The 14703-nt window shown below is 60.6% G+C and overlaps 1 protein-coding gene across 3 annotated transcripts in view; it reads left to right on the forward strand.

The window, feature by feature from the left end:
- Positions 1-13374, forward strand: part of EVC (EvC ciliary complex subunit 1) — a 43908-nt gene extending 30534 nt beyond the window's left edge. For 2 of the 3 annotated variants that reach the window (XM_059675958.1, XM_059675967.1), the window contains 9 exons: positions 2573-2682; positions 3614-3824; positions 4583-4789; positions 6402-6546; positions 8560-8671; positions 10611-10737; positions 11993-12086; positions 12865-12976; positions 13091-13374. In XM_059675958.1, coding sequence (XP_059531941.1) covers positions 2573-2682; positions 3614-3824; positions 4583-4789; positions 6402-6546; positions 8560-8671; positions 10611-10737; positions 11993-12086; positions 12865-12976; positions 13091-13172 — 1200 coding nt within the window. In that variant the 3' untranslated portion in view covers positions 13173-13374. Of the gene's footprint in view, positions 1-2572; positions 2683-3613; positions 3825-4582; positions 4790-6401; positions 6547-8559; positions 8672-10269; positions 10423-10610; positions 10738-11992; positions 12087-12864; positions 12977-13090 lie in introns of those variants that run through there. The other variant, XM_059675976.1, reaches the window with a different exon arrangement.
- Positions 13375-14703: the final 1329 nt, after the last annotated feature.

Raw genomic sequence — 14703 nt, forward strand, 5'->3', positions numbered from 1 at the left:
CCGTTCTTTAGAGAGAGACGAACGCAAAAGGTGGCTCCCAGGGCCTTGGGCGGGGGTGGGGTGGGGCTGCACTCACGGGACACCTGCTGTCCGGTGAGTCTGTTTCACCATTGAAACCTCATCCATATGCCGGCGGTAGAATAATGGCCCCCAGAGATGCCCACGTCCTAACCCAGAATCTGTCACCTCACGGGGCACATGGGCCTTTGCAGATGCCGTTACGGATCTTGAGATTTGGAGCTCCTTGTGGCTTCTCTGGGTGGGCCCAGTGCCATCACGAGGGGCCTTATAGGAGGGAGGTGGGGAGGAGGCAGAGGGAGACTGTGCCGGAGCAGAAGCTGGCGTGGTGAGGCCAGGAGCCGAGGGATGCGGGGCTCCGGACGCTGGAGGAGGCCAGGACAGGGTCTCCCCGGGAGCCGCCCCAGGAGCCAGACCTTGACGTTAGCCCAGGGAGACCAGTGAGCTCTGACCCCCAGAGCTGTGAGATGATGTGCGCGTGGTTGGCGCCTCCTCTCACGCCCTGCATCCAGCTGGCGGGGAATGCTGTACATTCCACCTTCACTCCATCCCAGACGGTCGCCCCCTCCCATCGCCTGCATGCTGAGCACCCTGGGCAGAGCCACCTCTTGTCACTGAAGGGTGGCCCCCCGGTCTCCCCGCGGCCACCCTAGTCCGTGGCCTATTCTCGACCCCCAGCCAGAATACATTTAAAATACTATAGGCCACTCATTGTTAAGATCTTAAATATATATATTTTAAATACGTTTAAACGTCCCCAACCCATTTAAAATGTATCTTAACCCCCCCTCCCCCCCCCGGGAATGGAGAAGCAGCCTCCTGTAATTGGCAGCGGTTTCTCCCTTAGTGAGACCCAAAGTGACGGTGCATCTTGGCATCGCTGCACCTTCGACTGGACAAGACACCACGTCGCATCGTGTCACCCCTCTGCTCAGAACCCCCCACGGCTTCTCCTTTCATGGAGCGTAAAAGCCAGAGGCGCCACCAGGCCCCGCCAGGACCCGGGGTCGGGGCCCGGTCACCCTCCGCCCTCCTCATCCTCTCCCGGCTCGCTCCGTGCCCGCCTCTCCTTGGCGGCTCTGGCTCGCTGGGCACGGTCCTGCCTCAGTCGTCCCGCTTCAGGTCTTTGCTGCCTTGCCCTCCCCAGCACCCCAGTGTCTGCGTAGAGCCCGCTCCCCTGGGAACCACCTGGGACTAGGAGGGCTGTCAAGCAGTCCTGGGCACGCTCTGTTGGTTCCCTTCCCCTCTCTCCTGAGTCAGTGAAAGTCTGAGACAGAGTAAACTTCTCTGAAACCACTGACTGGCCCGCACAGCCCCCAGGGCAGCACCTGGCCCCTGAGCAGCTGGCTGCCTCCCAGTGTCACACCCCTGAGCCTGGGGTAACGTCGAAGGTCGGAGGGACAGTGCAGGCACCCCTGGTTGGTGACCTTGGTCCTGTGGCTGGTGGTGTCTGCATCCTCAAAACTCACACCAAAGACCCCATAGGCTCTAGGGACAAAGCCAGTTTACCTTTCAGAGACGCAAGACTAGAGTTTTCTGTGTCCTGGTTTCCCGGGCAATTTGTTCCTGTAGACGCCTCGCTAGCAGAGCCAGAGACTGTCCGTAACAGGAGATGAGACGCAATGCGATTTTGTGACATTAGGTTTAAGTGTTACAAGTCACAATGCCCAGAACGAACTCTGGCTGCGGTGCTTGGTGTAGGCCTGTTCTACCCGAGTTCTGTGTGCAGCGGGCGCCCTCTTCAGGCAGCTGAGGGGAGCGCCCCTTGAGCAACCACAGATGCTGGAAAAGTGAAGGTCTCGGTCAGGCCTGAGACCCCGGCTGTAAGTCCGTCTGCCTGGGCGCGTCCTGGTGGCACAGACTAGTCGGGGAGGAGCAGGGCAGGGCCAGACAGGACTGGGCTTTGGACAAAGACGGGCCTAAATTCAGTCCCTGCCCCACTCACTAGCTCTGTGGCCTTGGACCTCACAGGAGTGTACACAGATGTAATCCAATCAAACGACAAGAAAACCCAGGGAAAAAAAGCTGTTTTTCCAAAACTTGCTAGAATCCATGGGAAAGGAAGAACAACCAAGCGTAGCTAATAGTTTTGTGCACGAGAACATGGGAGGCCCTGCCCTGGCAGCCTGAGGCTTGCTGTGAGTGGCAGCTGAAAAGCAAGTGGTGTGATACAGAAACGAACAGACCACAGACTACAAGAGCATAGAAGGAGGCGCATGTATCTATGGAAACTACGCACCTCTGGAAACTACGAGATCCAAGGTGGCACGACCGCCGGTCATAGGAAGATAACCGCTAACAAAGGGTGCTGGCACAATCGGTATCTGTCCATCCACAGGAAACCAGATCCCTTCCTCACGCCGTAGGAAATTCGTATTAGATGCTTTACCATGCAAATAGGAAAACATGTAAGTCTTTAGAAGGAACTATAAGAGAAAATGATCATGAAATCAGGGGAGATGTATTTTAAACAAGAACTAAAAGGCAGGTTCCAGCAAAGCAGTGATGGATGAGAGGAGCTCGAGGTGACCGTGTCCCTCTCTCTGGTGTCCAGGTGTGGATGGAGGAGCACGCCCTGTCCACTGTGCTGCAGACACACCTGCGGGACGACCACGAGAGCGCCATCCACTGCGTGCTGGGCCGGCTCGGGGGCCTCAGTGAAGAGTGAGTACGGCTTCCTGAAGGGCCAGGCCTTGTCTCCAGTGTGACACCCACACCAGTCCTCACCCGTGAGGTGGGCACATGGATGCCCACCTCTCACAGAGAGGTGTAACTATTGGGACATTTGTTGGTAGCTCAGTGTATTAGGGTTCTCCAGAGAAACAGGGCCAACGAGGGGTGTGTGTGTGTGTGTGTGTGTGTGTGTGTGTGTGTGTGTTTAGCTATCTATGTGTCTATCGATGCATCTATACCTGTAGAGACAGAGGAGAGGAGAGAGCAGCCGAGAGGTTGCAGTATCTGCTGGTTGGCAACCTGGAGACTCTGGAGAGCCCATGCGCATCCCCGTCCGAGTCTGAAGGTCTAGAACCAGGAGAGCCGGTGGGGTCAGCCCGTCAGAAAGCCGCCGGCTCGAGACCCAGGAAGAGCCGGTCTCTCAGTCTGAGCCCCAAGGCGGGGAAAGGTGTCCCAGCTCAAGGCGGGCCGACGGGCATTCCCTCTTGTTTATGGGGGGGTCGGCCTCTTCTCTCTTCAAGCACTCACTGATTAGGCAGGGCCCACCCCATGAGGAAGGGCAGTCTGCTATCCTTGTCTACCATGTCAACATTGATCCACCCAGAAGCCCCAGAGCAGTGGTTCTCACCCTTCCGGCCCTTTAAATACAGTTCCTCATGTGGTGACCCAACCATAAAATTATTTTCATTGCTACTCCATCACTGTCATGTTGCTACTGTGATGAATCGCCATGTAAATATCTGATATGCAGGATGGTCTTAGGCGACCGCTGTGAAAGGGTCGTTCGACCGCCAAAGGGGTCGCGACCCACAGGTTGAGAACCGCTGCCCCAGAGCATGTGTGAGCAGCTGACACGTAAGAGTAACCACCCCAGGCAGAGAAGCCAAGAGCACTGACCCCGCCCCACCCGCTCTCCCCGCAGGTCTGCACGGTGCCTCCTGCAGGGGCACGAGCTGCTCCTGCGCTCCGCCCTCCGGAGGCTGGCTCTCCGTGGCCACGCCGTGGCCGCGCTGGCGCAGATGCGGCTGTCGGGGAAGAAGCGCCTGCTGCAGGAGCTGCGCGAGCAGCACGCCCTGGAGCAGGGCTCCTCCCAGTGCCTGGACGAGCATCAGTGGCAGCTGCTCGGAGCCCTGGTGAGACTGCTGCGCGGCCCTAGCCCGTCCCAGCCAGGCTCCGGCATGGTAGCCAGGACCCAGCCCTGCCTCCCCGTGGTCCCGGGGTGGGGAGGGGGGTGGGTGATGGCCTCCCTGTCCGGGGGCTGCCCAAAGGCTCCAGTGCATGCTAGGATGAGAATTGTACTGAAAGTGCATTTGAAATCAGAGCGCAGATGGGCACAGTCATCCCTGGGAAAAGGGGGCCCTGTCATCTGAAGGGGTTAACAATCGGAAGGAAGAACGTGTAAGTTACAGGGCTGAGCTATGGGAGCAGCCGGCATTTTCTGGCCCGTTGGTGAGGGCCACGCTCACTCTCACTGCCCCGGAGGCTCTGTGGGAAGCAGGCTGCTCTGCCTCTGACTCCCCTCGCCTCCTTCTCTGACTCGTGTTCCCACGAGGAAAGCCGTCCCCAAGGGCCCATATATGCCCTGCTGTGGCTTCGGTGATGTCCCAGATTCCTCCCAGACTCGGATCTGCTGTGTGACTTTTAGAAAGTTACTTAACATCTCTGAGCCTCTGTGTCCTGATCACGCCTAACGTTCAGGCTCACGGTGTTCAGGAAGAATGAGGAAGTGCTTGTGTATGTGATGGCACTGGGCGTGCAGTTGATGCTCACTAAATGCCTTGGGTTGAAGGTACCTTCAGCAGACACCTCGCTCGTCCATTGTGCTGGGGCCCCCACTTTCTGGCCCTTCTCCCTCCCTTCCCCAACCCTCCTGGCTGCCCCGTCCTTCCAGGAGGCCCGCGTGCTGGAGGAGACCGGCCGGCTGGAGGAGGAGGCGCAGCTCACGCGGCTGCAGTTGCAGCAGCAGCTCCTGGCCGAGGCGCAGGAGGTGGGCCGGCTCCTGCAGCAGCACACGGAGCGGGCTGTGGGGCAGGCGCTGCTGGGGCACGCGCGGACCGCCGCCACCAGGAGCCGGACCAAGGACCGGGAGGACTTCAAGGTGCGTGCCAACCCCATCCCTGGGAAACGCGAGGGCAAGAAGGATGGGGGGTGGGGGGAGGCAGGGGCAGACGAGGGGACGGACTTGGACAGAGCGGCCTCCTGGGCGCTGCACCTGCTGTCCCCCCCCCGGGAGCTATGGCCTTGCAGAGGGTGTCCATTATTTTCAGTGGAAGGATGGTAACCAGTAACCCTGGTGGACCGGGCACCCAGCCATCACGTCTCCAGCCACAGGCATCTCAGCATTTCCTCTCCTTCGTGCTTTGGGTCAGAAGGTGTATCACTGAGGAATGCATATAACTCAGGTCACCAAGTCCTACTGAAATGACTCCAATAAACGGGCCACTCATCCCACATAACGAGCCATGTGGAGGCGGGCAGGCCTGGCTCAGAGGCCCTGCATGGCACCAAGGCCCAGGCTCTTGCTTTCTGATCCGCATTCTTAGCGTTAGTTTGTTGCCTCATGGTCTCAGAACGGCCACCGATCCTCCGACATCACATCTGCATCCCAGGAAGGGGGAGGAAGACGGCCAAGTCTCTACTCCCGCTGGAAAGGGAAGCCCCACCCCAGCAGACTGTCCCTAATGGTGCAGCTCATTGGCCAGGGTCATACACCAGCCTGAGACCATCCCTGACCACGGAAAATAACACAGGGTGGGCAAGAGTAGGCTTACAGATGCGAGTCCGTGAAACATGGAGTTCATTCTTGTGTTAATCATTTACTAATTATTATGTATTTTCTTTCTTTTTAAGGATTGTTTTGTTTTGCTTTAAATACATTTTTTATATATATATTTATTGATTTCCAAGAGGAAGGGAGAGGGGGAGAGAGAGAGAAATATCAATGATAAGAGTCATTGACCAGCTGCCTCCTGCACACCCCTCACTGGGGATCAAGCCCGCAACCCAGGCATGTGCCCTGACCAGGAATTGAACCGTGACCTCCTGGTTCATAGGTCAACACTCAACGCTCAACCACTGAGCCACACCAACTAGGCAATCTATATATATAAAACCCTAAGCGACCAAATGACCGAACAAGTCGACTGGTCGCTATGACGAGCACTGACCACCAGGGGGCAGGTGCTCAACCCAGGAGCTGCCTCCTGGTGGTCAGTGGGCTCCCACCGCTGGAGCACCGCTCAGCTGACCGACAGGTGCCAGACGCCGGGCTCACGGCTGGCGAGCACCTCTCCCGCCTCCGTGGCAGCGCTACCAAGCAGCGGCTGCAGGCACAGCGGGGCTGGGAGGAGCAGGAACAGCGCAGCGCCCGCAGAGCCTGGCCCGGGCTCAGGCTCCTCCCTGGCCACCTGGCACTTCCCGCACTACTACATCCCCCAAGGGGTCCTGGATTGCGAGAGGGCGCAGGCCAGGCCGAGGGACCCCACCGGCGCACGAATCTATGCACCGGGCCTCTAGTTATTGTATATTTTCTGTACGAACGACTGAAAACCTACTTTTGCCCCACTCCATGTTATCAACTGGTTTAAACCAACCACGCACTCTGCCCGCTCCCTGCACAGTCCAGGTTGGGAGTGGGCGGAGGAGGAGGGCCAGGGCCGGGGAGGTGGGGACCGCGTGTGACCTGCTCAGTCCTTCCCCTCCTCCCACAGAGGACGCTGCTGGAGGCGGCCGTGGAGAGCGTGTACGTGACCAGCGCGGGCGTCGGTCGGCTGGTGCAGGCGTACGACCAGCAGGCTGGGAGGGCCATGCGGGACCACGCAGAGCGCAGGCTGGAGCACCTGGAGACCCTGCAGGGTACGCGCCTGGGAGCCCCGCCGCCGGGAGCTGGAGAGCTCGGAGTGCTCAAATTTCACGTTTGGAAATCTGATCTCTTCAATATTTCGTTTCCGTATGTGTCCCCTGCTCGTCCCTAAAAGCCTGTTTTAGAAGGCACTGAGAGAAACGTATGCATGCAGCACGTTGAAGCAGATGGATCGGGACAAGAGCAGTGAGGTGGAGTGGGGTGGGCTCTGTACCTGGGACCTGTGTCACCAGACCCCCCGAGTGGCGACATGGTTTGGCTCTGGCTTCCTGGTGGCCAGAGAGATGGACACGTCCTCAACCCGAGCTGTGACAGGGGCCGAGTGAGAACAGGCCAGTGTTCCCTACACTGTGCCCAAGACCAGGGAGTTTTCCCCGGGGGCTTTCGTAAGTGGTGAGTGGGTAGCGGCATGGACGTGTCCCCAAGACCAGCGTAATCACAGACAAAAGCCGCTACTGTAACGTCCCTCCCTGCACCAGGGCCTCGGGGCAGGCCTGCGCGCTCTGAGGGCTGCGCTCGGCTTGTCCACGGGCAGAGTCGGAACGGGTCCCCGCTGAACGCGTGGCAGCAGTCGGAGGCAGGCTCCTGTGATATGATTTCTCTCAACCAGCTCAGCTGGCCTGTCCCCCCTTATCCTGGGAATTTGAACCCTGGATTCAAATAAAACCTGGGACAAACCCAGAAACGTGCCGGCCCCGCGGACCCTTCACCGGGGTTTTCCAGAGTCAGGGTGGGTCTCGCCCGGTGGGGGATGGCCGGGACTGGGACACTCAGGACCGGGGAGCTCACTTCCCCTTTCGCGGCCTCAGTTTCCCCATCTGTGGGACGAGGGATCCGTCAGCCCTCCATGCTTCCCCTCGGCTCGGACTTCCCGCTTCCCTGATGCCCAGCCCTAATGTGGGGATTGCCCTGTCGGCGACTGGAAACAGTGCCACTGAGCTTTATCGGCCACATTAACGTCACCGTTTCCTTCATTCCGCAAATTCCTTTCTATTTAAAACTCGCAGAGTGCCATAGCCCTGGAGGTCACGCAGGTAAACCTCCCTTTAAGGGCTAGAGCCGTGGTCGGCAAACGGCTCGCGAGCCACATGCGGCTCTTTGGCCCCTTGAGTGTCGCTCTTCCTAAGCCTTAGGAGGACCCTAATTAAGTTAATAACAATGTACCTACCTATATAGTTTAAGTTTAAAAAATTTGGCTCTCAAAAGAAATTTCAATCGTTGCACTGTTGATATCTGGCTCTGTTGACTAATGAGTTTGCCGACCGCTGGGCTAGAAGCTCAGGTCCAGCCAGGAAGGTGGCCTATTGGACAACCCACAGCGAGGCAGGTATGGTGGCTAGTTAAGTGTGGCAGCTAAACTAACAACTAGGGAAGTGAAGCAGCTAGCTAGGCATGGCAGCTAGTTAGGGGCAGCTAGTTAGGCATGGCAGCTAGTTAGACGTGGCAGCTAGTTAGGCACAACTAGTTAGGCATGGCAGCTAGTTAGTTAGATGTGGCAGCTAGTTAGGCACAGCTAGTTAGGTGCAACAACTAGTTAGACATGGCAGCTAGTTAGGCAGGTGTGGCAGCTGAGTCAGTGTGCGTCTGTGTAGACGCGCAGTCCCATGTACCTCAAACTCAGAGGCCAGACTCCCCAGATCCTTGGAAAGCACCCATGCCTGAAGGGGAATGCTGTCTGCATGCCCACAGCTCTGCATGTCGAGCCCCTTCTCCTTTCTGGGGTGGGTTGTGGCCGTGTGGTGGCCTCTCGGTGTGAAATCATTCTTCTGCCTCCCCTTCCGCCTGGTACAGGGACTCAGGCCTGAGAGGTCGGAGGGAGAGCGTGGTTGCTTTCCCGCGGGGCTGCCATTATGTGACGGAAGCCAGGGCATCCATCCCCCAAGCCCTCCTGGGGGGGGGGTGGAGCAGGGGGGTCGTGTCACTGGTGCTCCGCCAGCACCCGCCCTGACCTGGCACAGAGTCAGTGCCTCCAACACATTCATGATCGCTGTGTGTTACCGTTCTAGGTGAGAGAAGGGACAGTTATAAGCTGCGGAAAAAGCAGGGACTCGACGACCCTCTGTTGGAGGGCAAGGAGGCAGGTGGAACTCATGAAGCGCCCCAAGGCGTCCACCAGAGGTGAGGCGCTGCTTCGGGCACGCTCGGCCCGCACATCATGCTTCTCCCCGTGGCCTGCAGGCATCTCCTGTCCACGGGGGCCTGGCCAGGGCCTGGCACAGGGCACGCGCCGTCAGGGTGGCCCTGGCTGCGTTCCTAGTTCTAGGTCGAGCCCACAGCCCTGACACAGCACCCCCCCTTCTCCCTCATACCTTGGGGTCCTCCAGAAGCCGGCCGGGGCTTGAGGATTGGGAGGTGGGTTTATGGGCGGTGCCCCCAGGAAGCGCAGTGAGGGAGCAGGAAGCCAGGCAGCCGGGGTCTCAGCTGCTGCCTCACAGGGGCCCACACAGACCCCACGGGTAGCTGATGACTCACGCTTCCGCGGGTCAGGCGCCTGGGTGCTGCTGCTACTTCCCGAGACCCACGTGGCCACATCAGGTGAGGGCGGGCCGGGCCCTGATTGCGGGCTCCGGGCGGGTGCTCCAGGCAGCGGCCCTGCCTTGGAGAACGAGGTCCTGTTTCCTTGTGGCTGAGTGGGGGTCCCCTGACCGCCTAGCGGCCTCTCTCTGTTCCCCGCACGTGGCCCCCACATCCGGGGCAGCAGGTCCCGGCCACACCTGGGACGCCCTGCCTTGTTCCCCCTGGTCTCTGGCTCCAGCTGGAGAGACCTCTGCTTTAAGGGCCCCGCTGATTGAGGCACCTGTAGCCCAGGTCCTCTCTGAATCCCACAGTCATGCCCTCATCAGGACCGCCAACCCCCACGTGGCATAACCTCTTCACGGGTTCCAGGGATTGTGGCGTGGACGCCTGTGGGGACACTGTGTGACCGACCCCCACGGGAGCACAGCCAGCACCACCTGCGAGAAGGAGGGTTTCCAGGGCAACTGAGGCCGGAGCACTGACCTCTGGGTATCACAGCCAGGTGTTCCATAGCGATCCTGCGCCCCCCAGCTTAAGGGGGGGCTCCGGGAAGGCAGGGGCTGTGAGTCTCACTCACGCCTGCATCTTCAAAACCCAGCACAGATCCTGGCAGCCCCGAGATGCTTTTATGAAGGAACAAAGGAGTGGATGGGTGGGTCCATGCAGGATGGGTGAACGGATGACGGGGTCTTGTAGGATGAATAGGAGTTTGCCAGGCAAGTAGAAAGAAAAGAGCATGAAGCAAAAGCCAGGTGGCATTTTGTGCCTCGGTGCACTTCCTGGGTTGCTGCCTGCAATGCAGAAGGCGGCTGCTGCCTGCAATGCAGAAGGCGGCTTCTGCCTTTAAGTCTAGAAATTCAGCAAATCAGACACAAAGGACAGAGAAGGGGGCAGAGAGTAAGCCTGGAAGCAGGTGATGGGGTTGCAGAGGCCAGAGGACCATGGGCCAAGGAAGGGAGGGAGTTCACACAGCCAGGGGAGGTCTCAGTGCCTGAAAGGGTGGGGGGTGGGGGGCGACTTCTCGGGTCGGGGACCTGCTTTCGGCCAGCTTTGTGCTCCACTCGGAGGGACTCGGCTTCAAGGGGCTTCCTGTTCCTGGGGGGCGGGGGGCGGGGGGCGGGGGGCGGGGCCAGGGCGATCCTGCAGTGTTAACAAGGAGCGCGCCCCCACCCGGGCTAAGATCGTTTTCTCACATGAAGACGTCACCTGCTGCTCAGCCACTCTGCCGCTGTAGGACCCCAGGGACACCCTGCCCTTCTGAGCTTCTCCTGTCCCCAACTTTTCTGACCTTTGTCTGGCTGATGTCACCAAGCCACTCAGTACAAATGTGCCCGAAAGATTCCGTAACACCCAGAGTGAATCGCTGTCGTGGTGAGCCAGCCTGTGGGCGAGGGGCCCTCGTGTGGCCGCAGATCGCGGCCGTTCTCCTCTTGCTGCCGTGGGTCACGGGCCTGCAGGACGCAGCGGGCCGCGGGGAGGTTGGTGCTGGGCCTGATGCTCCTGGCGCTCGGGCAGCGCTGACGGCCGTTCCCTCTGCCAGGATGCGGGCGCAGCAGAAACGGTTCCTGGCCCAGTTCACGGCCCACCAGCGCAGCCGCCTGGACACGTGGCAGCAGAGGGCGCGGGGCCTGGACCTCCTGGAAGCCCAGCTGGAGACGCAGCTGCAGGTACAAGTTTGGAAGCGGGCCTGGGCGGTGCGGGCAGGGCTTAGCGGGGTGGCCACAGCAAGGACTGGCCCTGCCATCGAAGGTCAGCGATGGGGCCTTGGTGAGGGGACGCCCGCCCCGCTCGCTCCGGACGCCTCGGCCCCGGCTGACTCTCACCGCTGATGCCGCATCCGCCTCGCGGAGCCTCTGTGAGCCTGGGGTCCCGCGAGTCTGCAGCACCCGGCCCACCAGGCTGGTCCTGGGCAGGGAGCGTCTCCCTGGCGGGGTCGGCCAGCACGTGGGCTGCTCCTGTCAGGGCTGATCGGTCCTTTAGGCAGTGTTGCTGGGGACTGAGGCTTTTCCTTGACGTAGAACATCCCAGAAGCTCAGCGCTTGTGCTGGAACGTGGGCGTCTCAGCACAGAAAAACCTCATTGGCGTGTGATTGTGAATTGCGGCCAGAAAGTGAATCGGCTGCCTTTAAAGCAGCGGTTCTCAACCTGTGGGTCTCGACCCCTTTGGGGGTCGAGCGACCCTTTCACAGGGGTCGCCTAAGACCATCGGAAAACACTATGCTTTCATTATGTTCAATGTGTAACAATGAGATTGGGGGTCACCACCACATGAGGAGCTGTATTAAAGGGTCGCGGCATTAGGAAGGTTGAGAACCACTGCTTTAAAGGAAGTCATATATTGGAGGCAGCTGTGAGCGTGTTGGGCCCAGCAGAGCACAGGCCACCAGAGCGGCAGTGATGGCGGTGATGGCGATGACAGCGATGAGGATGGAGAGGGCGCTCAGTAACAGAGGGTGAGTGGTGGCATCCCCGGCTGAGCCACCTGTGCCACCTGATGTCGCCCTCCAGCCGAGGAGGAGGTTCCTGATGGGATCCCAGCTACAGATGGGGAAACTGAGGCTCCCAGAGGTTGAGTCACAGCCAGGGTCGCACAGTCAGGAAGTCGCGGAGCCCAGGTCTGTGTGGTTAAACCACGGGGCTGGCGTCACAAACAGACTGGAGTCAGGCAGAAGCGGGTGAGATCCTGGACCAGCCGCTGCCGCCTCCGTGGCCCTCCCTGAGCGCCCCTCACCTCAGTGTTCCCACCTGTAGAATGGGGCGCATGGCTGGTGTGAGGGAGGAGGGACGACTACCTGGCAGGAGCTGGCTCATGTCAGCTCCCTCCCCCAGGTGCCTCTGCCCTGCTCCTGGCCTCCCTGGTGCTTCCCCGCCTGGCGGAGGGATGGGGAGGAGGCCCTGCTGATCCTCTCGCCTTGCATTCAGGAAGCAGAGCAGAGCTTCATCGCCGAGCTGGCGGCCTTGGCCCGGGTGCCCCTTGCCGAAAGCAAACCGTCTTTGAGTAAGCGGGGCCTGCCAGGTGAGGCGTGGGCGAGGCTGGGAAGAGGGGGTCCAGTCCCATGTCTCCCACACCTGGCGGTGTGGCCTTGGGAACCGTACGTGCCCTCTCTGGGCCTGTGTGTCATATCTGTACATGAGCAGCCTCCGTGAGGACACCCGGGGGCCCCTTGCTCTCCATGGGTCAGTGATTCCCCTTCCGGGGCCGGCTGCTCACCAGCTGCGTCCGAGCTCTGACTCTGTTTCCCCATCTGTAAAATGGGGATGATTAGCTCCTCCCCTGCTGGAGACAAGTCAGTAGGGTCACCGGCAGTGGCAGCCCGCTGACGGGAGCGTGCGGGGAAGGCGTGTGGACAGACACGGCTTCTTAAAATACCGTCTGGGTCCGGGCTGTGCTCGGGGTCCTGCTGCTTCGGGGCCTTCCCACCAGCCGGCGGCTGGAGAAACAGAGGGAGCCTGGTGGCCCCGAGTTCAAATCCCGACTCTGCCACGGCAGGCTGTGCGGCTCGGGAGGGCATGTAGCCCGTTCCCTTACCCGGTAAGCGGGTGTGAGACACTGAGTCCCGAGTGCATCCTGGCCCCGAGAGACTCAGATCAGGCTGGCGGGAGCGAGGCCGAGGCTGCACGTGCCTGGGTCACAGCCCCACCCAGATCACAGCCTGCCCGGGTCACACCCTGCCCGGGTCACAGCCACACCCAGGTCACAGCCCTGCCCGGGTCACATCCTGCCCGGGTCACACCCTGCCCGGGTCACAGCCACACCTGGGTCACAGCCCCGCCCGGGTCCTGTGTCTTCACAGAGAAGCCCCTAAGGACCAAACGGAAGAAGCCGGTGCCCCGGGACCGAGGGGACCTGGGGGAGCCCAGCAACGACGAGCCTGCCTCCGGGGAGCACCCCTCAGGATCGCTCAGGTACACAGGGTCCCCGGCTTAGTGCCCGGATGCTCGTGGACCACCTACTGTGTGCGTTGGCCTGGCCAGACGCACATCAGCCCTGACGCGGCCTCTCTCCCATGCTTCACGCAGCCCAAGGCCCAGCCAGCAGGAGGGCGACGCTGGTGCCGGGGAGGACCCCAGGAAGCTGCTGAAGAGAAGGAGCAACTTGTAGTCCAAGGCCTGTCCGTGGGGCGGAACCTGAGATCCGAGTGCCTGCCCCGCCCCTGCCTTGTGAGACTAAGAAGGGACCCCCCATCTGGGGGGCTCCCCGTGCTCACAGGCCTGGTGTGGGGGGTGGAGATGGATGCTCATGTGCCTGAAACAGTGCGTGTTTCAGACCCTGTTGCTCGGACAATGAGACGCCCAGGGCTGGATGCCGCCTGCGGGTGTGTGTCTCTGTGGCTTCGTCCGAGGTGCTCTGTGCCTCCCACCCGGGGTCCTGCTGCCGGCACCTGCCTGCCCCGCGTGAGGCAGGCTCTCTCTCTCTCTCTCTCTCTCTCTCTCTCTCTCTCTCTCTCTCTCTCTCTCTCTCTCTCTCGGAGGCTCTGTGGGAGGCCGGGCGTGGCTGCTGTTTCCTGGGAGGAGGCTTTCTCCTCCCCTCCATCCCGGACTCTCTCTGTCCCGGGAACCGTGGCCACCGGCTGCCAGGGGGAGCTCACCTGGACCCACTCCCACCCTGGCTCAGCCTGAAGCAAAGGCCTGGTCACCGAGGGTCTGAGTCTCAGGGTCCCCGGAGCCGGACACAGAGGTGCAGACTGCACCCCTCCCTAGGAGGAGTGTCCGCCCTGGGGGCACCGCTTCCCCAGTGGACGGTGAGAAGGCCCGAGGCTTCCAGACCGGCCCACATCCACCCACCAGGAGAGGTCTTCCCACGAGGAAGGAAACGGCTCTTCTCGGCCAAATCCTGGATTTCGACCTCCGCACGTGGTCGTGTTGGGGGAGACCATTCTTGGGGGGGAGGGGTGTCCTGGGCATTACGGGGTGTTTGGCAGCGTCTGGCCTCTCCCCACCAGATGCCAGGAGCATCCCCCGTGTGACAACCAAAAACGTTGCAGACACTTCCATATGCCCCGGGCGCACCCCCGTGACCTGAGGCCACCGGGTGGAGAGCTCAGTGCTGCCACGAATCCCCAGGATAAGGAGGGCTCTGGGCTCTGGGCTCTGGGTGCCATGTCTCGGGGATATTCTGGACCGTTTATGACCCGAGTGTTTATTTCTTAAAACCCGAACTAGACTCTCTCAGGCAGGAGGGTGGCTCCTTAAAGAAGTGACCCACAGGAATGACAGGGTTTAACCATCCTCAGCGCATCCGCCAGTCCCGACAGACGGGAGTCCCCAAGCCGGCCAACAGCGCCCTCTTGTGGCCAAAGAAAGCGCCCCCTTATTCTGCAGCGTCTGGAACAGGGTTCCTTGGAGCAGCACTTAGAACCTGGTTCACAGAGAAATTTCTCTTCGTCCTGTGGGTCCCACACCGAGGCCTTCGGGCAGCGGGCTCCCAGCCGGGATGTCTGATTGGGTGACGAGGTCAGGGTAAAGGCCGCGCGCTGGTGGCCTCACCCCCACCCTCTTGCACGGTTGTTTCACTCCCTCGTGCCGCTTCCTTAGCCCGAGGGGGAGGGGGTGTCACAGGTCCCCCAGCTACTGCACGGGCAGCTCGGGCACGGAGCTCTGAGAAAGCGTCAATGACGACACCCCAGACAGGC

The sequence above is a fragment of the Myotis daubentonii genome, chromosome 1 (assembly GCF_963259705.1).
Source record: "Myotis daubentonii chromosome 1, mMyoDau2.1, whole genome shotgun sequence".
NCBI classification, from domain to species: Eukaryota; Metazoa; Chordata; class Mammalia; order Chiroptera; family Vespertilionidae; genus Myotis; species Myotis daubentonii.